At 45.1% G+C, this 27,356-nt stretch overlaps 1 protein-coding gene across 1 annotated transcript; it reads left to right on the top strand.

The window, feature by feature from the left end:
- Pdilt (protein disulfide isomerase like, testis expressed) lies at positions 1-27,356 on the top strand. Its single transcript, XM_038334810.1, has 12 exons — positions 1-91; positions 244-443; positions 4,619-4,825; positions 10,083-10,216; positions 11,363-11,500; positions 15,277-15,387; positions 15,469-15,594; positions 18,438-18,635; positions 22,306-22,426; positions 24,502-24,680; positions 26,065-26,154; positions 27,056-27,356. Exons 1-12 carry the CDS (start codon positions 15-17, stop codon positions 27,326-27,328), a joined length of 1,854 nt encoding a protein of 617 aa, XP_038190738.1. The 5' UTR covers positions 1-14; the 3' UTR covers positions 27,329-27,356.

Genomic DNA, 27,356 nt, shown 5'->3' with positions numbered 1-27,356 from the left:
AACAATGGGCTCCAATGGGCTGTTTGATTCCAGGCCTTAGGAATGGGAGCTCTTTTAGCTTCTCTTCTGCAGTCAGTGCCCAGTGGTGGAGGTTGGCCAAACAACCTTGTCTTTTGCTGTAGGGCTGCTACCACGCTGTGTGCATTGCAGAGTGCTGTGAGCCCAGTTCCTTCCGTATTCCCCACCCGCATAAGGAAGGTTTAAGTTTGAGAAGAGCTCTGTTTCCTCTTCTGCCCCCTGCAGGCCAGTTATGGAACTGCTCTGGACGCCACTGCTGCTGGTGGTGGTTTGCCTCTCTGCGGTCTTTGGCTCGCCAGGGACAGATGCTGGCATTAACATTTCCCGACCTGTGCACATCCTGGAGGACCAAAGCTTAATGGTGCTGACTCCTGCAGGCCTGACGCAGACACTGAATGAGACCCGCTTCCTAATGGTGATTTTCCGTGAGTATATCCGGCCCTGACAATGAAGGGCAATGCCTGTCTCATTGATCTGGGGGATGGCAGGAGTCCTACATGTTACAGAAAGACACAAAAACACTGTTGGCACTCACAGCCGGAGAAAGGCCTGTCCTCATAAGAATGCAAAGCTCTGCTCTCTCAGCTGATTTTATCACAGTGGGAGACCAAGTTCATCTCTCTCTCCTTTAACCCTCGACCTTCACCCTTAGCCCCTGCTTTTACATTTTTAGTTACTCCAATAGCAACCAATATGAACAAGTCAAAGTATCCGAACTCCCTTGAAGCCAGCTGAGATTTCGTTGTCTAAAAGAGGCTCTAAATAAAACTCATCATGTTCCCATCATTGATTCTGTCAATACACAATTGAATTCAAAATGAGTTTTTAAAATCTGGTAGGCCTTCTAAAGTGGCCTTTGGGAAAACCATTTTGGGGAAGGATTATAAACATTTCCCTCAAAGGTAAATGGGCTTTTTTTTTTTTTTTTTTTTTTTTTTTTTACAGGAGAGTTGTCTGGGGCCTCTCAGTGACTCTCAAATTATTGGCCAGTCCCTTATCCTTCTGATGACTTCAGAATTAAGGTTGATGCTCAGCAGGACCTTCCCTTCTCAGGTCTGAGTCTAAAACAAACCTTAGTATTTGGTTCCGACCATCCGTTTCTTCTACGGTCCTGTGTGCACTGATGATGCCATCAAACACTCCATTCCAAAGTTAGAAACCTCAAGGTCATCCCCAAATTCTCTGTGGCCTCATGGAATCCTGTGGGTTCTGCATCTCATACTCTGTGGTCCCCAACTCTCTCCACACCCTGCGTCTGCTCCATTCTCACCATTCCCCACCTGAGCCCCAAGGTAGGCTCCTCCGTGGATTCCAGGCTCCTTCCAATGTGCTCTCTGCCAAGCACTCAGAGAGACTGGTTTCTAGAATGCAGCTCTGGTTTTCAGAATGGAGCATTCTGGCTCAAGCCTCTAGGCCTTTCATCATGCCCTTTGTCCGGTAGCATGCGTCCTTCACTTTTGCACTTGGGCTGGGAGGTTTAAGCTTCTTGTGCGGACACTTCTTTCATTCCTGTTTAGACTGGGTAAGAATTTGTCCAGGTCTCCTCAGCCTTCCTTCAAGAGGCCCTTGTCAGATCATCTCAACAGCATTTCCGAACTCGCGTGTTCCACGGGGTCAGGGCACAAACCTACCCTTGCCTGGTGATGATGACCGATATACTAATGGCAGTAGTGATAATTGTCCAGCAGAGCCCTGATTACCAACTTGACTAAGCCTAGGGTCATCTGAAAGGAGAAGCCTCAGCTGAGATATTCCTTAGGTAATGTTTTCTGTGGGCATGTCTAGGAGGTAGTATATTGACTATACAGGAGTGCTCAAACTACTGTGGAATGTATCACCATTCCTTGGATAGGTGGTCCTTGGTAAGCAACATTTCTCCATGGTTTTGGACTTGGTTCCTGTTTGAGTTCCTGCTCTGACTTCCCTTAATGATGGATTATGACCCAGAAGTGCAAGGCAAATAAATTGTTTTTCTCCCAAGTTGCTTTTGGTCAGAGTGTTTTGGTATACCAAAAAAAAAAAAAAAAGAGTAACTAGTGCAGAATAGAGGTAATTCTAGAGATAGTGATGTTGATGGAGAGGATGGTAATGATGATAGAGATTATGATGATGGGAATATTGAGAATGATGTAGATGATGATGGTGGTCGTGATAGAGATGCTGATGAGGATGATGACTGCCTTGATGAGGTGTTGGTGATGACAGAGGTCATGGTCTTAACTATGGCGGTGATGATCTTAATGGACATTTATCAAATACCTGCATTGCAGATACTGAACTCAGCACCACGGTTCCCGTCTTTCCCATGAGACAAGACTCAAAAAAGTTAGATAATCCCCCTAGAGTCACACCACTGGTCTGAATTTAAAACCAAGTCTTCCACCCAAACTGCCTCTCAATCCATTCTGCACCCGCACCTTCATCTCCAGAAGATGAACTTACTTACTCATAAGTATTGAGGGCTTGATATGCCTCAATGTATTCTCGGCCCTGAGGAAATGGTGCTAAACTACATCACCTTCCTGGAACTTACAGGCAGGAGAGGAGAGACAAGCACTAAGCAGATCCAGAAGAGAAGTCTGGAACGTGTCTTGTGGCTAAAAGTGCTATGGTGAAAGCCGGGCAGTGGGATGTGATACATGCATGAGAGGTCTCTCCCTCACCTCCTATGGCCATGGCAACACGGTCTCCCTTACCTCCTATGGCCGTGGCAACACGGTCTCCCTCACCTCCTATGGCCATGGCAACATGGTCTCCCTTACCTCCTATGGCCATGGCAACACGGTCTCCCTCACCTCCTATGGCCATGGCAACATGGTCTCCCTTACCTCCTATGGCCATGGCAACACGGTCCCTCACCTCCTATGGCTGTGGCAACATGGTCTCCCTCATCTCCTATGGCCGTGGCAACACGGTCTCCCTTACCTCCTATGGCCGTGGCAACACAGTCTCCCTCACCTCCTATGGCCATGGCAACGTGGTCTCCCTCACCTCCTATGGCCGTGGCAACACAGTCTCCCTCACCTCCTATGGCCATGGCAACATGGTCTCCCTCACCTCCTATGGCCGTGGCAACACGATCTCCCTTACCTCCTATGGCCATGGCAACACGGTCTCCCTCACCTCCTATGGCCGTGGCAACATGGTCTCCTTACCTCCTATGGCTGTGGCAACACAGTCTCCCTTACCTCCGCATCAGACCCCCCAGGGCTCTGGGTTGTGTATGGAATCTCCAAATGCTCCACCACTGACAACCATTCCAATGCTTCTCTTGTCTGAACATATGCATTCATAAACTCAGCAGCCATGGACCCGGCATGGCCAAGTCCACAAGGAAGCTTGGAGAAGCCACAGAGCAGAGTGACCAGAGAAGAGTTTAGAGCTGCTGCGGCTGCTAGAGGGGTGTGCTGAGGGTGGTGTTGGAGCAGACAGCATCGACCTGTGAGGGAGGCAGAAAGTCTTTCCTGGATGATCACTCCCAGCCAGGTTCCATTGAAGAGCCAGTGACTGGCTCCTGAGCCAGTGCCAGCTGTCCTGGGACCCAACTTCCCTGGCTGTGCTTTATAAAACATACATCTGTCAGCTGTGGCCTTACCACAGTCAGGAGGCGACCTGCACTTTCTCCAAGTGCTCCAGATGGACAAGAGGACTGGAAAGGATAGAGCATTCTGGCTTGAAAGCGAATCTGTCTCCCCCAGTCCTGACAGCCTACCCGTCTCAGACATGTGGCTGCAAGGACCTTCAGCCTAGCAATGTCATCAGAAGTTTGTCGTTTCATCTCCTCCAACTCCAGCGAGGAAAACCCATCTCTCTGGCCAAGCTTCATTCCCTGAGGCTGTTTTCAGTAAAAAAGACCCTACCTACTTCACCTCCATACCCAGCTGTGTGAACAACTAAGAATCCCAGAACAGCACACCCTTTAACAGAGTACTGGGGTCTCTTTAGCTACCGCTTCTCGGGGTGATGAGCTCAGAGAGGAAAGTGAACCTCCAGCATACCCTACCTACCTGCTCTTCACACCTCACCTACCTTTGCCTGAGAGAGTTCCCAACCACCGCACAAGGGGTGCAGTAACTGCTTAGTTCCAAAATATTCCACCAGATGGCGCAAGTGAGTCACATCGCTTGGCCTTAATTGCTAGCCAAAGAAATTTTTATACCATTAATAACAATAGCAATTAAAATGCATTATGTCATTGTTATGTTCCGGGCATTGATCTAAGTGTTTTTACATGCCTAGTGAAAGTTAAAAAAATCCAGAAGTTTTTCAGCCAGCTTGAGTATATCTTGTTATCAGGCCCTTGAGCAAGTATGTGGTTTTGTTGTGCCTCAAATCAGTCATCTATAAAATAATAATGGTAACTAATAGACTTGGTGCCTGTAAGCCCCTGTAAGTGACTGCTGAATTAATTCCACTTGATCCTGATAATCTCCCAAATTCTTCCATTTTACAACCTGTTTGTCTCATCTCCTGTCAAATTTCTGAAACCCACTCTTTGGCTGTGAACATGGGGAAACCCTGGGGTTCCCAGGACAAACAAAGACCAGAAACGCAAAAGGAAGAGGGGTTCTGTAGTCTCTCTTCACACTGATTCTTTCAGACAATCCATCCTCGAAACAGTCCAGAAAGCTGGCCGAGGAGCTAGGCAGAGCCGCGGAGATCTTCGGCAAGGGCAAGAACGGCTTGGGCTTCGGCAAAGTGGACATCACTGTGCAGACAGAGCTTAAGGAGGAATTTGACATCAAGCAGGCCCCGGAGTTGAAGCTGTTTGTTGAGGGCAACAGGTCCAGCCCCACCAGCTGCAAAGGTAATGGTGGTCGGGATGTAGGTTGATTTCATGCTCATGGGAAGCCTACTTAGTAGTTCAAGGCTGGATGTGGGAGGCACCGATCCACATGGCCTCTCAGTGACCCAGGTTCCTTCCAGCTGTGGCTCCATCTTGCTTAGCCCTAGAGCCACCTGCTCTTTCCCCGGTATCCAGGTGCAGGAGCTCACCACAGGTAGTGTGCGTGGCCGGAGAGTGCCAAATCACTCCTGTTTGCCATCTTCTGGCTGGAATTCTGATCCAGGACTCTACACAAATGCAAGAGGGCTAAGAATCATAGCTCAGCTCTGTGTCTAGAAGGAAAATGGGAACTGGCGATTTTTCAGCGCGTCTACCACCACTTCTCAGCTAAGGAGGGACATGAGTTTTAGACCAGACCAGAGGTTATCTCTACTCTTTTGCTGTAGAGGGTTTTGACAGGGAAGCTCTGCTGGGCTAAAGGAGAGGTTGCAAGAGGCTGGGGACATAACTTGGACATCAAAGTGCTTGCAAAGGGCCTGTTTTGGTCCCCCCAAAACTCCTAGGGAAAATGCCAGGCTTGCTGGTGCCTTTTTGCAACCCCAGAGCTGGGGAAGTGAAAATGGGCAGGTGACTGAGGCTAGCAAGCTAGCTAGGTTAGCTTATTTGGGAAGTTCTAGGCCAGTGAGAGGCCCCATTTGGGGGAAAAAAAGATAGTGCCTGCATAACACCATATGATTGATCTCTGGGGCTCTACATGCACATACATGGACACACGCACATACATACACAGAAACAAACAAGAGGGCTTGGGGGGTGACGGAACAAAAGGTCGAGGTGTTGCGTCTATTACCATGATATTGAAGCTGTCTGTAGAATTACGTACCTTAGTGTGTGATATGGCTGATTCTAGTTTTCATGTGTAAGCAGATATGGAACAAATGGATATGAACGGACAGGTGGATGGGTGGGCTCACTGCTGGATGCTACAAAACTGGTGAAGAGCAAAGGAATTCAGTGGGGGGTGGGGAGCTGAGACGGCTTGGTGAGTGAAGGCATTTGCCGCCAAGACTGAACCTGAGTTCAGTCCCTATGGCCCAGGTGGAAGGGGACAACCTATGCCTGAGAGTTGTTCTCTGGTCTGCACAGGCAAGCTGTTGCATACACCCTTGACAGTTAATTCATAAATAAATGTAACCAAAGAACCTAGCTCATCCTCTACCCTGCCAATAGAATGGTGCCATGGTGAGTGAGTGGAATGGCGGAGTCAGAAAGCAGGCACTGCCTTTCACAGGCTCTGGCATTTCTGAAGCTCTCTTCTAAGCAGTGAGCGTATGAGCACACAAAAAGCCCAGGAACTAGATGAGCCAACAAAGGATCCAGTCCTAGGAGTCGGAGAGCAGGTAGGGGTTTTAGCTTCTAACAAACCCGATGGACTGCTGTTGCAGGAGCCAAAGGGTTAGAAAGAGACTCCCTGAGCAAGAAATGAAAACACATTGCACTGGATGCTCACAAGAGGGCGTGGGAGAGACACTGGGCAAGCTGGCTGGGCAAGTGCTTCCCAGGGAGAACTTCATAGCACAGAGCAGGCAGGGGCTTCAGTACCCAACAGTCCAAATGGAGGGTAGCGTGCACGAGCCAGTGGGGAGACCATGCGAAAGGGAGATAGGGATCTGATTGCTGGGAATTCTGAGGAATGATCCTCAACCACAGGGACCCATCTAACCCAAGCAAGGGGCCCTGGGCGATGTTCTGGCTTCAGGACTGTGGAGAAGCAGGCCTGGGTTACTTTGCACAAGCCAACACTTGCTTATGGCATGGCTCGGGTGCCTTCCTTGAAGGACAGCTGAGATCTGATTCTATCAAGAATCGACAAGATGATTGTGTGGTGGCTTTTTACACTCTATGTGAGGTTGGCAGAGAAGATACCCCAGGACGTCCGAGTCTTGGGGGCAACGAGTGGCTGTGACCTCCTCTGCCATGTAGGGGGCTCCCATCTCCTCTCCAAGGGAGTCTGCCCTGACTGCTTAGAGCATGCAGCCTGCTCCCTCAGCTGTGCATCGTGATCAAGACTCACAGAGCGCTATCTGCTGTTTATTGTCTCCTCAGAGCACCATAAGGGCAAGGGCTGGTCTGTCCTTGGGGTTCTAGTCTTTGCATTCAAACCCTCACTTCCTACCTCAGAAGCAGTCCATCCTTCTTGTGCAACCTCAGTTTTCCCCATCTGAAAACAGGGAACTGGAAAACTCTACCGCCCCTGGCTGCGAGAAAATAAAGCAATGTGTGTAAGGCACAGGGCCCGACAGATCCCTGCAGCAAGCACTGGCTTCCAGGTGCTGCTTATGCCTCACAACAGCCCCGCATGGCGATTATGTTACAGATGGAGCACAGGAGAGCGGAACAACTTCTGCACAGCACCCTAGCTGGGGCTGGCAAAACGGCTCAGCGGGTAAAGGTGCTTGCTGCCAAGCTTGGTGACCTGAGCTTTATCCCCGGAATCCACACACTGGACTCAACAAACTGTCCTCTGACCTTCACGCACGCTCCCTGGTACCTGTACATCCTCACACATAAATAAATAAACTGAAATATTGAACTTAAAAAAAGAAGACAATACTCCAGGTAGGGAGCAGTAAAGTCAGGGAAGATTTTCCTGGGAAGGGAATTTTAGCCTTAGGAGGAAGAAAGACCTATTACAGCTACTTACTGTGCTATGCACTATGTGAACAGATATGGCTGTATTCCAATAAAGTTTAATTTATAAAAGTAAACAGTGGGGGCAGATTTGGTTCATAGTTTGTTGAGCTCTGATCTACATTGTGCTGTATACGAAATAAGTAGAAGTGTTTATTATTAGCTATTCTTTGCTTAAGCCTAGTCCAGTGCTTGGAACAATTATGTTCTTAGTTGTTAAGTTTGAGCAGGATCCAGTTACCTTCAGGAAGGCAGGCACAAGAGGACACATATACTTCTGAGCTCACTCATCTCCCTCTTCTTCAACGTTACTTCCCAAGCCCAGAAGGAGGAAATGGGGTGCCAGGATGGAGTCTGGGACTCCGGCCTCCAGGAATAGGAAGCACTCAGGCTCTGAGGACTCGAGCAGAGCTGTAGACCTTGGCTTGCATTTGTTTACTCCAGACAGAACGAACAAGGCCTGCTTGGCAGGGCTCTTTGGCGTTCCAAGAGGACACGCTGCTCGGCATGCCCCCTGCAATGTGACTGTGATAGAGCCCTGCTCAGGGCACAGGTGGAACTTAGTCCTTGCTGGGTCACAGCCCAGTCCTGTCCTCCAATGTCCGCGGGTTGATGGTGGCAGACTTGGCCGTGTCTCCCGCCCTGGAGGAAGGAGACTCAGATGGCCTCTGGGGCCCCTATTAGCGTCTGGAAACATGCAGCCAAGCTCTGGCCCAGTCAATCATTGACACAGCATTCACACCTGAGTTGTCACCGTGTCCTCTGGCACAGAGTCAAGAGCCAGGGGAGGCGCAATGCCTGCTGGCAAGGGCAGTGCCCAAGCTGCAGGCACTTGGGAATAAGATCTTAGTCAAGTTCAAAACTACCTAAGCTCTATAAGGTCCAGAGGGGCAACCAGAGGCCGTGTACCCTAGAAAAGGAGGCTTGGGAGTAATTTCTCTCAAGCTGGCTTTCCTGGTGGTCCACTGCCTTCATTCCCTCATCCTAAAAAGATTTCTTGAGCACCAAGTACGTGCCTGGCAGCTCACAATGAACAAGTTTACTCCTACTCATAACAGCGGTTTCAGAAAGTGATAGACCTACGGAAGAACAGAAGAAGCCATAAGATAATGGCAGGGCAGGGCAGAGGGAGCGGAGGATGGTGGGAAGGCAGGTAAGCTGGGGGCAGGGAGGAGGTGAATGAGGAAATGTCTGAGGCAGGGGAAAGTTGAGGCTGCAGCCATGTGTCTGATGACCTAGGGTTAAGCTCACTTGGAAGCTTTCTGGATTCTTTCTCTTTTTTGTGCTTTGCTTTGTCTTGTTTGAGATGAGGTTACTGTGTAGTCCAGGCTGGCCTGGGCCTCAGACTCTTCCTGCTTCCATCCTGAGGGTTAGGGTTAGAGGCATGCAGCATCACCTCTCGCTTCAACTGTAACCGCATCTACCAAAGCTGAACATGACATCCTCTGTGCCCAGAAACGCTGCTTCTGGCCCACAAGACTGACAGAAGTCAGTCCCTGTGCTCCGGGTAAATGTACCCTACGGTCCAAGCTGTAGGGAGTTAGGAACGGCTGAACGGTGCATGCTGTTAGAGGCGAAGAACATGGCTACCCCTAGGTGTGAGTGGGAGGCTTCAGCGGCGCACACATCGTTCCCATTTACTTCTGTGATTGCCTTCTTCAACATACTAAGAGTTTGAAGGGCTGGTCAGGACCACACTGCACTTCTTCATCTGGGTAGCAGTTACATGCACATGTTTGTTTTGTGAAAAGTCATCGCACGTACATTGGCCTCTGCCTGTTTTTACCCTACAGGTTTAATGCGCTTAGGATAGCGGTTCTCAACCTGTGGCTTGGGACCCCTTTGGGGGTCGGAACAACCTTTTCACAGGGATTGCATATCATATTTTTACACTAGGATTCTTAACATTAACAGAATTACAGTTACAAAGTCGCAACAGGAATAATTTTATGGTTGGGGTCCCCATAGAATGAGGAACTGTACTAAAGGGTCACTGCATCAGGAAGGTCGAGAACCACTGTCTTAGGAGTTGGGATGGTTCATGCTGCCATCTGGAGCAGTCTAGAATCACCAGGGAGATGGATCTCTAGGAATACCTGTGGGGGATCATCTTCATTGTGTTAATTGATGTGGGAAGACCCACATTAAGTACCGGAGGAAGAACCCCAAAGTTACAGAAATATGTGACCTTTTGACTTACATGTTAAGAAAACCAGTTCTTTTCCTATCACCTTAGAGAAGGTTGGGAATGCTTCCTCTAAGGTTAGATTCCCAGGTGAGCTAGTGAACCGGCTGTAGGCAAGCTGAACCTTGTTTCCCTTTCTGGACAAAGGGAAGAAGTGAGCATGTTCATTAGAGTTGCTGTTAAGGGCAAATATAGGCACAATATTCATTACAGGGGTGTAGCCATGGCAAGAGCTTAGTGACATTTAGCTGCTCTTAAAACAGACCTTAATGCAGTCTTGTCTTGGAGTTTGGGAGGAAAAGAAAATGGAGATGCTGCCAAGCGTGGGATTCAAGACAAGATACTTCTGCTCATTGAATTCAGGAAAGTTCTGATGGAATTCCTTTAAACGTCTCTCTTCAGATGTGGTTGAATCTACAGCTTTGGTTGTTTGGTTGAGAAGACAGATTCTCCACAGAGCCCATTTGTTCAACAACAGCGACGAAGTGGCAGATTTTGTGAAATCCAGGCCCTTGGTCATTGTAGGCTTCTTCCAGGTACTGGGGTGAAGAGGTGGGAGGTGACTCACCTGGTGAGCGCTATGCGTGGAGGGTTTGGGATGAGGAGGGTTCATGACTTGTGTAGGTCCTTGCTCAAGTTTCTGATCCACTGAGCTGGTGTCCTGGGGGAGCTCCTGGTTTCAAAGAAAGAAAACATGGAAGTTGAAATGGTAGCAGTTGGTTAGAAGATGGAAAGATAAGAGATTGTCATCAATATTTAGTTGGTTTCAATGCTATAACTGATCTTTGGGGTATCTATTTACAATACCAGAGGATAAGAGGCCATCTTCATTTTCTGGTTTGAGAACTATTTCAACTATGATTCTAACAGGTGTTTGTGTCTGCTTAAGCCAGTTTCTTATCCATAATTTCTTTCCAAGCCTCCCCAGAAACTAAACGATCAACATTGTAGCATGCACCCATCGAAGGGTCAGTCAGTCCTCATCCAGATCAAGTACGAGGAGATACTTGGGCTAGCTCATAAATAATTTAAATATGATTATAAAATGACTTATGATTGCTTTCTATTGATTTCATTCTTTATAGTTATAAATGTTACCAAGTATGTTTGCTTGTAGAAAATGAGCTTTTCATGTGCTTTAACTGATTTACTTTAGGTCGACAAAGCTTCCTCTCTCAATAGATGTCCATCTTTGCTATCATATTAATATGTGAGGAGAGCGCATGGCTCTTTCCTTTCTGCTCCCTCAAGAGTGTTTTTGGCCCAAATATTCTTCCATGCTGAATGTTGAGTCTCAAAGGCCAAAAGTACCCCTGCATCTCACCACCAGTTCACACTTGGTGTTGCGTGCAGTCAAATCGGTGGCTTCTGAAAGCGATTCAGGCATTAATTTTAGAAATACTCTCAATTCATGGGTTAGAACAGCCATTGTTTTCATAATAGGAAAAAGTAAAAATGCCTAGTTTGTGCCATTGATCTCTGAGGATTTGCCTTGTGGGGTTCAGTCCTAGCTAGAGGAACATTCTAGGTGGGAAGCATCCGTGAAGGAGGATTTAGACCACCCACCAAAAATGCAGAATTTAGAAAAACAAAGGCACAGATAGGCTATCATTTTCACCTTCCCCTCAAGACAGGCACTGTTACCTCCTCCAGAGAAATACATAACATGCTTTTCCAAACAGGATTTAGAGGAAGAAGTGGCAGAATTGTTTTATGACATGATCAAGGACTTCCCAGAGCTAGTATTTGGAATGATAGAAATCAAAAATGCCTTTGGGCGTTTCCATGTGATCCTTGACAGCGTCCTGGTGTTTAAAAAGGTAAGTTTTTATCCTATACAATCATGGGGGCCTTTCACCTCATACTAAATGATGACATTTGGGGACAGGCTCTGGCTCCATTACCTGTGAACTAAGTGTTCCTGGACTAGTTGACTTGTAAGAAATCAGTTTCCTGGACCCCCACCACCTTCCCTGCTTCTCTGCCTTTGCCAGTATCTGTCACATCAAGACTCAATTCCATGAACTTTATTTTTCTGGTTCATGTTTTCCCATCCATCTCTATCAATAATTACCATATATACCTATGGCTTATAAATCTCTGTCTTGACTCTGTGAAAATGCATGCTTTTTTTTGTTACCACTTATGGGATTGTCTGTTTACCTATATAAACAGAAAGCTTTGTGGAGATCACCCCTCCTCCTTCTTCTCCTCCTCTTTCTTCTTCTTCTTCTCCTCCTCCTCCTCCTCCTCCTCCTTCTTCTTCCTTCTTCTTCTACTTCTCCTCTTCCTCTACCCCCTTCTCCTTCTCCTCCTCTCCCCCTCCTCCTCTTCCCCCTCCTGTTCCTTTTCTCCCCTCCTCCTCCTTTTCTTCCTCCTTCTCCTCCTCCTTCTTCTCGCTGCTTTTTTATTTCAAGGAATAAAGCACACGTAGTGGGGGAAAAAATCCCTGTCTCCATCTAGACTTCAACTAACACCAGATTTTGATATGTAGAACCAGACAGTTCATCATGGTTCATGTCAAAGTCCTAATCTTCTCTCCAAGTTCTCTTAAGGCTTGGAGAGTCTCCAGGCATGACGGTGCACATCTTTAATGCCAGTACTTGGGAGGCAGAGGCAGCAGATCTCTGTGAGTTCATCCCCAGCCTGGTCTACAGAGTGAGTTCCAGGACAGCTAAGGCTGTTACACAGAGAAACCCTGCCTCAACACTGCTCCCCCCCACCACACAAAATCTTGGAGAGAAATAGCAAAGAGTGCCACCATCCCCTCATTTAGTGGAAGAAGCCAGAAACTCTAGGTTTCATTCTAAAATCTCCCATTTCTCCAACACTCCCTCCATAGCCAATCCTAATATTCACATGTAGGCCTTCTAGTCATGTTTTCCTGTCTCCTCACACAGAGTAACATCTGTACAATAGATGTTTTACTTAAAGATGAGCTTAATTCCTTATCTGAGGCCACACTTGATATGTGGAGTGGTATTCAGATCAACACGACCTTCAGAGGTGACATTCAGTCTCGCATTATTTTTCTCTTTGGCCCATATAACTCATTGAGAAGGTTTTAAGATGGAGAATAAAGCAATCTGTCCTTTGAATGAGACAACATAGAGTCAAGAAGAGATCCAAATACATACTGAACTCTAATACATGAAGCCAGAAGAGAAAATAGTGATATTAAAAATAGGATGTTAAGAATAACCAGGTAAGGAAAACACTTAAACTGTAATCAGGCAGCAGATCTTACATTAAGTTAAATTCCGTGTGACCCTGATTCGAAGCTGTAGCTCATGAAGTCATGTAGTCATGTTCCATATGATGATATAGGATAGTTTGCTTTGTTTTGTTGTTTTAATTTTATTTTACATAAGTGGGTATTTTGCCTATATGTATCTGAGCATCTTGGAGGCCAGAAGAAGGTATTGTATCTCCTAGAAGTAGAGTTACAGGTTGTGAGTTACCATATGGATGCTGGGACTAGAACCCAGATCTTTTGGAAGAGCAGCCAGTGCTTTTAACCACAGAACCATCTCTCCAGACCCAAGTTTGTTTCCTATACAAGGAATTTGGGTAGTCCCTCCACAAAATGTGGAGAAACCCTATTAAATTCCTGTTAAATGTGTACTGTCTACATATCAAAAGTCCTGCAGAACAAACCAATCACAAAATCAAAAGCCAAATAGCAATTATGAGAAATATATTCCAGATATTTTTATATCTATGATATATATTTTTATTAATTATTTGGATTCTGTGCCATACCTACAAGCAGAGAGGTATATTTTATTTACTAATTGTATTATTTATTTATTTTATTAATGTTGTTATTTTTGAAATTACAATTACACAATTCATCCCTTTCATTTCCTCCAACCCCTTCCTGTACTCTTGTTCTCTCTCAAACTCTTAGCCTCTTTTTCTTCTGTTGTTGTGACACACACACACACATACATACACACACATATATCTATCTATCTCTATATCTCTATCTCTATCTATCTATCTATCTATCTATCTATCTATCTATCTATCTATCTATAGATATATACAGACACACAGCCTCCTGAGTCCATATGATTTTATAGGAAGGTATATTCTTAAACAGCTAATAATATAAACACTATGGTTAGTCTGCCCATTTTTAAACTCTGCCTTTGGGGTTGGGGTGCACTTCAATGGTAGAGTACATCAACAACAGAAGTTTCTTGTCCTGACTGCCCAGTCCCAGATAACTGACTCAAAGGCTGAATGTGAATTATAAATACTTGACCAATAGCTCAGGCTTATTCCTAACTAGCTCTTACGTTTTAAGTTAACCCATATTCCTTATTTACACCCTGCCATGTGGTGGTACCTTTATTAGTCTGACATGTTCATCTCCTGCTCCCTCTGCATCTGCCTGGTGGCTCCTCACTCCTCCCTTCTCTTTCCCATCACCCTTAGTTTAGTTGCCCAGCCTATACTTCCTGCCTGGCTACTAGCTAGTAAGCATTTTACTAAACCCATTCGAGGGAGCAGTCTTTACAGTGTACATGAGGGTTATTCCACAGTGCATGTGAAGCTCAGGACTCAATCCTAGCACTAACTAGATACCTAACTCCTGATTTCATTCCTTACTTAGTAATCTTGGGTAGGTTATTTTTCCTTCCTGTGCCTCCTCGTATGGGAAGTGGGAGAGATGTGAGGACAGCAAAGAAAGGAAGAAAAAGAAGGGGAAATTGGGAGGTTGATGTTAATGCATAGTTTGGGAGATTCCGTGAGGACTGAGTAAACTGTGTATAGTATGTTTACAACTGTGGCGGGCACAGCCCACACTCTTTAATTAGTATTTTGAGGCTGCTGTATAACCAATAAAGAGATGGAACTTTATCCAGAGAACAACTTGAAAGCAAGAAAAACAAAAAGAAGAGTCAGATTTGTATTCTGACATCAGGCTAGCTGATGTGGGATGGTGTGTGTGTGTGTGTGTGTGTGTGTGTGTGTTAGAGGTTGGTGGGGGGAATGCTTCAAGAGTCTAGCTGAGAAGTTTGTACCAAGTTGAGAGTGGTGGAGATGAAAATAATATGGAAATGGAATACTTAGACCATAAACAATCATATTACCGCAATGTTTATCCAGATCCTTCTGGGAAGTGGCTAACATAGCAGGATTAGATGTGCCATCTATTCATTAGGAAAAAAAGCATAGGGATGAGGGACTCAGAGAGCCTTCAGACCACAATGATGGAGTTAGGAAGGCTAATAGATCACCTCCCATTCGATTCACTCTCAGAATCTCCCCAATTTGGGTTTGCCCTCAGCCATTGTTTGGTGGCGGTGTGGCATGGTGTTCAACCTTGACACACATTTTGGTGGATTTCAGAGTACAATAGCTAGGGTTGTTGTCATCAGATTCCTTTTCTTGTATCCACATCTGACCCACAGACGGATTCACTCGGGGCTCTTAACTGTTAAGTTCTTGGGTTATGTGTTATACCTGCCAATATCCTTATGTTTGGCTTCACCCCAGGTGTGTGTGGGGGAGTGCTGTTTGCACTAGTTAGGTGTGTGTATTATGAAAGCCACTGCCCTCTAACATGTTTTTCCTTTGGCTCAAGGGAAAAGTTGTGAAGCGTCAAGAGCTCATTAATGACAATACCAACAAAGACTATCTCAATAAGGTCGTGAAACAGCAGCTTACAGGCTCTGTGATTGAATTCAACCCCGAGGTCAGTGGGCAAAGCGGTCCTGGGAGGCCTTTGGACCCCCTTGTGTGCACTTTGAGTGACATGCTTTCCTTGCCATTTCAGAATAAGGATCTGATTTATGAACTCAGCATCTCGAATCACATGTTGCTCTTTATCTCCAAAAACTCAGAGCCATACAGCATCATAATCCGGCATTACAGATTGGTTTCGAAGGAATTCCAGAATAAGGTTTGTAGGCCAACCCGTTGTTGTTGGGGGCTCTTTGATGGACACACAAGAGCAGCAGACTCTGGGGGTAGTTGTCTTTTCTCCTTACTATAAATTAATTCGGGAATGATTTGCAGTTATTTTGCATATGTCTATTTCATGGTTTACATGCCAAGGATATGTAACATTTGCTATTTTATTTTACACGAGTCTGTTCCATTCTTCCTCTACAGGGAGCCAAGCCTATGGTCTTTTACTCTTTTTAATAAACATGCTAAAGGTGTTTCTTTAAAGTCTATGCTCTATATAGACTCTGACTTTAATCTAGAAAGTTCACACGCAAAGCAATGGCTAAAAATACACTTCCTGGTGCTTGTAATTGGTATCATCAGCACCATGGGTAAAAAAAAAAAAAATCACCTCCTACACCCTAGGTCTATATGTAATGCATTTACCAGCATCTGGACATGAAAGACTTTTTCTTCATTTAAAGTTATTCTGAAATTAAATGAAATGGTAATGTTGACGTGTGAACATGGAATAAAGACTGAAGCATAAACACATTTAACAGGTATACTATGTACCAACACACTAGTTTTCAGAAAGATTCTTCCAGTCGCAGATACCTCTTGCAAATATTAATCTATCTTGCTGTTTTTCAGTGTTACACTTTCAGATATTTAATGTGACTATGACCTGATTGCTCATAAGCTACAATTGTCATTACTTAACCATATTTAATTTAAAAATACTGTTAATGTATGTATGTATATGTGCCTATGCATTCCACAACATGTGTGTGGAGGCCAGGGGACAACTGTCGGTAGTCTGTTCTCTCTTTCTACTATGTGAGTCCTGGAAACTGAACTTGAGTATCAGGTTTGGCAGCGGGCATCTTTGTCTGCTGAGCTATCTTGTTGGCTCGCAACTATTTTTTCTCGTTTTTCAATAACCCTTCAATGCATCTGGAGTTTACTTTGGGACAGATCAGGAGATGAAGTTCTAAATTCCTGTTGCCACAGTCAGAGAGCATCCCAGATATCATTACTGACCTATATAGATAAAGAGTTTGGCTGATACTATCCTGCTAAACCTTATCCTATAGGGTATAGAAATAACTGGTACTTGTTGGGTATGTTCAAGATGGCTTAACCATCTTTTTCTATGTTTTGTAGTTTCTCTAGCATCCAGAAGGCTGGCACATTTTCTTTTGTGGGCAAACCCTTGGCTGGATGAATGACCTGAAAGTATGTGACCCCAGGTGCCTGCAGAAGCCTCTATCTCATCTCCTTGTGTCCACTCTTGCTCCTTTTCTGCAGCTAGATCTATTATTTGAAAATCTCCACCGTGACACTCTCTGGCTTGGCACCATCTTTATTTGGACCAAACTAGACCCAAACTTCTTACTGGACTTCTGATCTCACATACTATTTTTATAGCGTCTGATTTCATCTTCCAGGCTGCTAATGTCTTTCCTTTCCAGAACATTCTATTCTCTATGCTCCTTTTGCTACTAGAGCTTTTCTTTGCATTGCCTTTCTACTTGTTGGGATGCTGCTTCCTGTTCTGTGTGCTAAAACAGCTTCTTCTCCTGGCCCCCTGATGTACTGAGCCCATGTCTCACCTCATCTGCACGGTTGCTCTGATCCTTACTTGTTGTTATTGAATGTACTTCCTATCCAATTCCTCCACTAGAATGTGAGTTCCAGGGAGCAGATATTCTGTCTTCCTTGTACAGTACCATGTCCCCAGGGTCCAGTTAAATGTGAATATTTGTTGTGTGAACATGTGAATAGTGGGGTATGGGTTTCCCTCGTAGAGCAAATTTGAACTCACATGTGGAAAGCATTCTTCCACTGCCACTCCTAAACCAGGCCTTTGCACACATTCTTTCTTCTATTGATTTTATTGAGCTCCGCATTTTTCTCTGCTCCCCTTCCTTCCTCTCACCTCCCATGCAACCCTCTCCCAAGGTCCTCATGCTCCCAGTTTACTCAGGAGATCTTGTCTTTTTCTATTTCCCATGTAGATCCATATATGCCTCTCTTTGTTGTCTAGGTTCTCTGGAATTGTGAATTGTTGGCTGGTTTTCTTTCCTTTATGTCTAAAAGCCACTTATGAGTGGGTACATATGATAATTGTATTTCTGTGTCTGGGTTACCTGACTCAATATGATGTTTTCTAGATCTATCCATTTGCCTGCAAATTTCAAGATGTTGTTATTTTTTCTGCTGTGTAGTACTCCATTGTGCAAATACACCAGGCTAAGGATGTTGAGCATTTTCTTAAGTGTCTTTCAGCCATTTCTCTGTTGAGAGTTCTCTGTTTAGGTCTGTACCCCCATTTTTTTATTGTATTATTTGTTCTTTTGTGGCCAGTTTCTTGAGTTCTTTGTATATTTTGGAGATCAGCCCTCTGTTTGATGTGGGGTTGGTGAAGATCTTTTCCCATTCTATAGGCTGCCATTTTGTCTTATTGACTGTGTCCTTTGCTTTTCAGAATCATCTCAGTTTCAAGAGGTCCCATTTATTAATTATTTCTCCCAGTGTCTGTTTGTATATACTGTTAAAGCAATCCTCTAAAGCAAGTATGATCATAATCACCTTTTGACAGACAAGGAAACCAAGGCATGGGACAATGATAAAACTCAGGACTTGCTCAGTTCCTGAAGTTGGGTGGATTATGCACAGTACAGAAACCAGCCTGGGGGAGGTTGCATGTCTGCTCATGAGTGTGGGAGTGAGTCTCCCTGGAGGCACTCCCTAGGCCTTGCTATTTGAGTTTCATTAGCTCCTTGCTTCTCAGCTGCCCCTTTCCCTTGATGAGGGGTCTAGAGCTGCAAGCCATTTTGCTTGATTTTGCAGATTCTTTTTATCCTTGTGAATGCGGATGAACCCAAAAACAAACGTGTCTTCGAGTACTTCCGGATCGCAACAGTCAATGTCCCATCTGTTCAAATCCTGAACATAAGCTCTGATACCAGGTACAAAATGCCCACAGACGACATAACCTTTGAAAGCCTCAAGAAATTCTGCCAGAGCTTCCTCAGCAAAACTGCCAAGGTAAGCTTGCTCTCAGGTAAGTCATGTCTAGAACCTCAGGACCTCTTTAGAATTTTGCTGGTTTCATCTCGTTCTGAAGAGACAGAACAAAGACCATCCTAAGGCTCAGTGTGGCCCAGTCTCTCCATTTTCCGCCTTCAATCAGTGAAGCTTGTGGCTTCTTCTGAGACTGGAAGCTCATTACCAGTTCTTTAGTCATAAAGTAAATAGAAGTTCAGGATAGAAGAAGAATAGAAGTTGAGATGTTCTAGAAACTGACTTGTCTTCTGAAGGAGGCTTTAGTTCTTCCTTACAGCCTCTTCTCAGAAAGCCCCCTTGACCTAGGGTTAGGGGGAAGGAGATGGAACAAATAGCAGCCAGGATTTAGCCTCAAGAGCTTCAGGGACCTTTAGGTTGTGTGGGGTGGAGAGACTCCCTCCATGCTGCTGAAAGGGTAGGTTTGGGAAGTTACCTGCAATCTCTCCTGATGCATAACTGTTTATTGTAGAAACCGAAATATCTTTGAGAGTAAGTGGAGAATCCTTCAGACGTGTTTCAGATAATGACAGGAGTGCACAGAGAGTCCTCGGGTAGCTCTGCATCTACGGAGACCTTAACTCTGGCTGCTTCCCTTCCCTTCCATCTATTTCCATAGGGACCCCTCCTCCTCTACAGCCTTCTTAGTGGGAAGGAAGGTCTTCTCTGACTCACTGTGAGGTTAAATGGAAAAGCGGGTGTCCTTCCTGGTACTTCCAAACCATTTCTCCTTCTAGCGTCTAAAACCTAACATTTTTTGCCTTTTTTCTTTTGATGCTTTTGGCATCACACTACTTCCCTCTTATCCCTTGTTGTTATCCTCTGACCATGTATCTCCCTTGCTCTCTCTGAGGATGCGGGCTCCTCAGTGCAGGGTACCTCCAAGCTGCTTTGCCATCATTCCTAGTCATTAACATCCATGATGCTTATCTATGTTCTCCATGGACTGGTATACACCCACCATCCCAGCCCTCTGCTCAGCTGCTCATTATCTAGAACTGGAAGTTCCTCCAAAGGTCTCATTTCAAAGCTTCTCCTCTTCTTAGTTCACCTCACTGACCACACTGCTAAAGAGCCTCACCCTCCAAAGGGAACATTCCTCCATTGCTGGTGGGAGTGCAAACCGGTACAGCCACTTTGGAAATCAGTATGGCGATTTCTCAGAAAATTAGGAAACAACCTTCCTCAAGACCCAGCAATACCACTTTTGGGTATATACCCAAAGGATGCCCAATCATACCATAAGAACATGTGCTCAACTATGTTCATAGCAACATTATTTGTCATAACCAGATCCTGGAAACAACCTAAGTGCTCCTTGACCAAAGGATGGATAAGAAAAATGTGGTACATTTACACAATGGAGTACTACACAGTGGGAAAACAACTGACTTTTTGAAATTTGCAGGCAAATGGATGGATCTAGAAAACATCATATTGAGTGAGGCAACCCAGACCCAGAAAGACAACTACAATATGTACTCACTCATAAGTGGCTTTTAGACAACAGCAAAGAAAACCAGCCTGCAATTCACAATCCCAGAGAACCTAGACAGCAAAGAGAACCTTAAGAGAGACATACATGAATCTAATTTACATGGGAAGTAGAACAAGACAAGATCTCCTGAGTAAATTGAGAGCATGGGGACCATGGGAGAGAGTAGAAGGGGAGCAGGACAAAAGGGAGGGGAGTGAAGACAAATATGTAGCTCAATTAAAAACAATAAGAAGGGGGAGAAAAAAGAGAAATTAAAATAAAGAAGTGTAAAACATTTTATTTTACTGTTTGCCATTAACTACATGTTGAAATTATGGTGTCTATATGTGGTTAAATAAAATAATCTTTAAGTTATATAAAATAAAAAAATAAAGAGCCTTACCTGTCCCATAGCCTTCAGTCTTTGGAGGCTGTTTCAGTCTCTCTAGTGCCTTCTCCATAAACTTGGATTCTACAGTGTGTCACCCTTGTACTTCCTCATCCTCTCCACGTTCTGCTTCTTTTACACCCTGAAGGTATAGAAGGTATATATACCCCAGGCCAAAACCCAGGTCCTATTGCATCCATTTAAGTTCTCTACGACTTCTATAGTAATGTCGGAGAACAACTCCACCGTGAGACTGAATATGATCCTCTGGACACCAACCAAACTTTCCTCTACCAAGAAATGCCCCAGTATCTGTCTAAATCCCTCTAAGGTATTCATCTCTTTACCTTTAGGTCAGTTTCTGTTCCCATCCCATGCCTACCTCCACTCTCGGCCCAGCACTCTACCCATAAATCACCTAGGAAAGAGAAGTCTTCACGGTAGAGCCCTCTCACTGTCCGTTATCACATCCACAGTGTGCTCTTCTTCCCTCCAGTTAGATGCAAGGTGGTTTTCTCACCCTTCAAAGGCCAGCGTGTTCTGTTGTGCTCCAGAATACAGACACGCATCCTCCTCATGACCAATGGTCTCTGCCCAGTCGGCCTGGTCCTAGCTCTTCACTGTGTGCCTCATTGCTCATCTTCTGTGTCCAGTCTCCCAGCACCTTTCTGCTTCCAGTGAATGAGCCTTTGAGTCATTCCAGAGGCTGTGAGGGAGAGGAGGGATGGTACCATGAAAGAAAAAGCTAGAGTTTGACAGAAGCCAGGCAGCAAGGACTACATAAGCATAGAAAAGAGTTGGCATTCCATATGCAAGGAGAAATCAGATCTTTATGATAAAAATAGAGCTTTACCTGTAGAAAATGAAGGCATACACATGATTTGGAGGAGACACAGGGGGATCCCATGTGAGAAGCATGTACTATCTAAACTAGGGTAGTCATAGGGAAAATGGAAAAGAGGGTATAGACTCCAAAGATACTCAGGAGTCAGTGGTTGTGTAGAAAAATATATTCTAAGATGTCTATAGCTTTCTTTAAGCTAAAACAGATCCATTCTTTCTGTACTTCATTGGAAAACTCTTTACTGATGTCTTACTATGTGTAGACACTTGGTGAGAAAAGGAAAAAGTCCTTTAAAGCACCATCTAGTGTGGCAGAAAAATTATTGATACCGTTCTGAATGTAACACGAATGGGCATTTCAATAACTCCTCATCTTGAAGAATAAATTTGAGTTCAATGGATAGAGGAAGGGGACGAAAACTTGGAGAAGGCCTTCCAGGCCGTGGGAAGAATATACCAGCCTGAGACTAGAGATGGTTAGGCTTTGGGGCCAACTGATGATCAGTACAGCTAGAGAAAGGCAAGAGAAAAAATAACAATGGACTTGGGGGAAGGTGGCATAGAAATGCCTTGGTCTTGACTCTCAGTTATTGGAACAGCCATTGTTCCCAAGAAGTCTAGTTGAGATGTTAATGACATGAGTTCCATTGTCATCTGAGAATCCTGAAAATCATAAGTATGGATAATGGCAGCCCAGATCTCTGACCCCCCCCCCATCAGTACCCTGACCCACCCTCAGGCTCTGACCTCCCCGACCCTCAGCTATCTGAGCCCTGTCTGCTCTGGACAACGCAGAGTTGACACTGAATTTGTGACTACCTCTGCATTTCAAACCTTTCAAGACAAAGCCTTTCCCCTTCGTTGTTTGTAAGTGGGGGTGGGGAAACCCCATTTGCTTGTTCTTTTCTGGAGTGAAGCGTGTTAGACCTCTTGAATTTGCTTCCTAGAAACACAAATCCAGTGAAGATATTCCAAAATATTGGGACCAAGGGCCAGTTAAGAGGCTTGTGGGGAAGAACTTCAATGTGGTTGTCTTGGATAAGGAGAAGGACGTGTTTGTGATGTTCTGTAAGTATCTCCATGGAGACAATGAGAGACTAAGGGCCCCACTATTACTTTTCCAGTATTGCTTCTGAATTCTTGGGTGGTACAGTCTCCAAACCCATTAACTCTCAAGCCATGCTGAGAATTATCTCCCTTCTCTTAAAAAGATTAGATCAAGACACAGGCAACTTGGTGCCCCGAATTAATTCTCAGTATGTATGAATGCTTTCCACATAATCCATTCCTATGACAGTTTGTAACAGTAACACTGGTGGCTAACATGGTTTTGTTGGATGCACCAATATGTTCGGACTCAGGCTTGAGTCATTGTATACCTATATCATTAAAATTCCCCACCGTATTCTCCTGAAAGCAGCTCCTATTATGCTTCCCATGTACGGATCACTCAACAGAATCTCAGGGAAGAAATATTCCCAGTATCACCCACTACGTTCTAGAAATGGGATTTGAGCATTTTCATTTCGGCTCCAGCACCACCTCCGTTCATGCTATCACCCAGAATCCCCCTGCTTTGGGTCTTATATGATTCATCCGAGGGCCCTTGTGAGGTATGGGCATGAATGTTCCATCTCAAGGACTTTGAATAGTGCATGGCATGTTGCAGGCACTTCACAAATGGTGACCGCTGTTACTGCCATTATAATTATCCCTACTGCTTGTCTAAGGACTATGTCCCTTTCCAGTCATCCCTAGTTTATATGCCAGCCCCCCCCCCCCAAGCTAGAGCCTTCTCTCCATGAGACAGAGGAGAAGGTGACTCCATAGCTACTTCAGACAGGCAAAGGTAATTCTAGTGAGCTTGTACACTGAGCTGGGCTTAAGTGTGTCACATGGTATGGGACAGCAAGGCTGTGAGGAAGGCACAGTCGCTTCCTCCATGACACAGGTCAAGGTCACACGGTAAGTACTAAGACTCAAAGTGACGTTGTCTCTGTGCTGATTCCATCCTGCCTCCTATCTCGGCCTCTGCGAAGCAGACACTTGTGAGCCGCCAGTGCTTCTGAGAGCTGCCCAGCTGAGTCACAGCACTCTGCTCCCCTTCATCTCAGAGCTGGGGCAGCCTTTCTGTACTTACCCGACACACAGAGTTCTGAGAACACTCATTTGCTTCTGATAAAAGGCAAGACCAGCCTCATTTTCTTGGAAGTAGGGCTGTGGGATTGTACCCTAAGGCTTCAGCCATTATCCCTCATATTCCTACCCAGGGCCCATCAGGCTCCAGGGGGTCTCTTGGTGCTGTAGGCAGGAGATTTGATCACAGGGACACTTGGTTGGTAAAAGGATAGATGGGCTTGCCAAAGTGTAATGTCAGGGCATCTGAGGCCATTCCTCCCACAGAGCAAAACTCTTGAGTTCTGAGCTTCAGGCGAGGGCAAACCAGTAAGGTCTGGCTTTCCCTGTTTGGGATCTGTGCTCTGGTCTCTTTCCAAGGGGCCAGCTGTCTGACCCCTCAAGGCTCAGGGAACTTTCCACAAGGAAGGCCAGTATACCTGCCAAGGGTAGTTGTCATAATTTTAGCGCATACCTGTTCAGTTTTTTGGGCATGTTCTCTTCACAGGGACTGAAAGGCATATTGTTATGTATTAATGTACATTATATAACATGCTATGCCATATTTGTAGTATAATCAAGCCCACGTGACCCATCTTCAAGTCCTAGTTCCTTTGCTTAATTTTCCAGATGACCTTGGTCAAGTGCTTAACTTCTGTGCTATAAACGCACACATTCTCTTTCAGACATAACAGCAGCATAAATATTTCCCCTGTTTTTCTCTTCAACTGGAGTGTAACACTATGTTAAAAGGAAGGTTATTTTTGTTGTTGTTGTTTTTAAAGAACATATTAACACATGGAAAATGTTACTGTCCAGAAAGAATAGGACTAGGCTAATTTTTATTCTGGTTTACTTAACAGTGATCATACACTGAGCTGTACGAATATACAAATAACCTCTGGTGAGAGTGAAAGAGTGTGTGGCTCGCTGAGTAGATGCGTGGTGAGAAGAACACAGTGGTGCTGTGTGGCATCAGCTTTTGGAGCCCTGGACAGTGGGAGCTGAGCAAGACCCTTCTCTTGCAGATGCACCCTGGTCTGAGAAGTGCAAGGCACTGTTACCACTGCTAGAAGAGTTGGGTATAAAATATCAGAACCACTCCACTGTTGTCATTGCCAAGATTGACATAACAGCAAATGACATTGAGCTGGCGGACCCAGATCAGTACCCATTCTTCAGGTTTTTCCCTACCGACTCACAAGAGGTGAGGGGCTCTTTTGGGACCACATAATTGAAAATGTTGTCACCACCAGGAACTCAGTTTCTCTCCAGCTCAGCCCTCTACTGAATATTCTCAGCTCCAGTCCCTAGTATGCTCCCATGTTCAAGTTTAGAGTATTTCCCAGCTTCTTCCACTCAAGTTCTAAGACTTTATAGTTGCACACAACTTGAGTCCATTGCTCACTGTTGACTGATCACTGTGTCCAACAGATATGGATGTTTTCATTGGACAGTGATAAGTTTCCTCTAGTATTGAGGCTGAGCTCTCCACAAGCTTCAGAGAATAAAGTAACAACCTCTCAATAGGAATATTGGGGTGAAATACTACCAGATTAAAGCATGCGTGCCAGACACCAACAATCCTTTTTGCACCTGGGAATTCTGGTTCTTGTGCAACCATCACCAGGACTGGTGGAACATATTCTCTATTGATGGGGAAGGGTACCAATGAATGGGGCATGAACCAAGGTCCTTGCTCTGGACAAGAGTAGATGAGTGGGAGGCAAAGTCATGGTGACATGGGTCTACCTGTGTATGTAATGGGGAAGCAGAGTCTGGAGGGAAGATATGGCTAAAGTCTTCATACAGACTTGGAACCCTAGAGAACGGTGAAGACTTAAAGGAGGGGACATGAACTCTATAAGTAGGATGTGTAACATGAGCAATGTGGTGGGCAGAATGACCAGAGCACCATGAGATGCCATTCCAGTGCAGAAGTTACATGTAGAGAAATTGTAGAAATTGAGTTTAGATTGATAGGATGAGGCCGTCACCAGCCTTAAGTTATACAGTAAAAAGCTTAAACAACCAGTGGGTAGGAAGTAGCTTTTTAATCCACTTAAAGATCCACAAAGGAAAGAAACTATTATGAATGAACACTGACCATGTGGTAGGTGCTGTATAAAAGAACAGCTATTGTTAAAAGGCTTCTAATACCAGCCTTTCATAAGAGCAAACACATGTGGCACTTAGCATAAACCAAACACTACTTTAAGCACATTTCCTGCATTAGCTCATTTAATCCAACAACTCCTGAAATGAACACCATGTGAGGAAACTGAGTTATAAGTTCAGTAAGCAGACCACACTGGTAAGAAAACAGCCAAGGGTTAGACGTATGAAGTGTGGCTTCATAGTTCATATATGGTCCATTCCTCACATCCTCTAATGAAAGAGGTTTTATCCTTATATTGGAGCCACGGTAAAGAAGGTTCACAGAGGCCAAGGCATTTGGGGGGGGGGGGGAGCGGCGGTAGGTCCAGATTGTTAGGAATCTGATCCCGAGTTTCTTTCTTTTTTTTGTAACACTTTACTAGCAACTTACAGGAAGAGGCTCCCATCTTAATCCTGCTTTCTTATCTTCCTAGGCTGTCCTGTATAAAGGAGAACACAGTATGAAGGGCTTTTGTGACTTCCTGGAACACCATGTCAAGATTAGGAGTGAGGAAGAGGATGAGGTAAGGGGCAGAACTGCAGGCTGGATCTTCTCTCCCACACACAATTGCCAGGAAGCCAAGGCCCATATAACACTTAAGCCTTGATTCCATCAGTTATCTCATTCTCTCTGGAGATGGTTTTAAGGCTGCATGGACAACCATTTTAGTGAGCTCGCTGCTATCTTAAGGGAACTTGTCACAAGGAAGTAGAAATGGCAGTCATTAAAAAACAGGCTTCGAAGTAACATCCAGCCTTCCATACAGCCTGCTGGTCACTTCCTGAGATGATGGGAGTCTGCTCTCCGGCATTGCTGTCCTGATGGATGTGACCACAGTTTCCCCTCTCTCCTAACCATGCCACATTGCACTAGAGGGTGCCATCTGAATCAGTTAGGATGTTTTTGTTGCTAATATCAGACACTACTCACCTGCTTCAGCAGCAAGGGGTGTTTATTCCATTTACCTGGTAGGACATTTGGCGCAGACAAACTCAGAAGCTCATATCTGCATTCTGTCTTCCCACATTTTCTCCCATCTTGGCAGCTTGCTCAAGCAGTCACTTCCCCATAGATGGTAACTATTACCCCATGGCTCCAAACTTACCTCCTCCCTGTTTAGAAAGATAAGATCAATTTTTCAGTAGTTGCAACATGTTTGCTAGAGATAGATCCCATTAACTAAGCCAAAGTCACCTGTTTTGTCCTGGAGTTAGGGGCTGGACATCTGCACCTGTCACAGAAGAGGTTTGCCCCCTGACAAAGCGGTCACAATCATGGTTGGGCACTCTGTCATCTCACTGTGTGTCTGAGGACACTTAAGTTAAATAGGGTTCTTTCTGGGCTCATGCAGAACAGCCTGACCAGTTGTCACCACAATGATCACACATATTTCTTTATTCTCCTCCCCCTTCTCTCTCTAACAGCTATTGTCCATTGAGCAAAATGAAGCCGTAGAGGAGGAAGTGGTAGCTGAGCCAGAGATCCAGCTCATAGAAAAGTTGCCCCAGAAGCAGTTGCTCAAGCTGGAGGAAGCAACCAAAGACAGGCAAGAGAAAGAGTCGCCTGTGCTGGAGAGCATAAGCAAGGCAGCAGAGCCAGCCGGAAGGAAGGAAACAGCCGAGAAGGCTGAGAAGGCAGCTCAGCCAGAGCAATTGTCTCAACTGGTGAGGAAACGGGAAGTCAAAGAAGAACTTTAGCTTCTCAGAAGCCAGGAAGGAAGGAGCC

Source organism: Arvicola amphibius, chromosome 1 (assembly GCF_903992535.2).
Source record: "Arvicola amphibius chromosome 1, mArvAmp1.2, whole genome shotgun sequence".
In the NCBI taxonomy this organism is placed as follows: Eukaryota; Metazoa; Chordata; class Mammalia; order Rodentia; family Cricetidae; genus Arvicola; species Arvicola amphibius.
The sequence above is the reverse complement of the archived record's forward strand: the minus strand, read 5'-3'. Positions and strand labels throughout refer to the sequence as shown.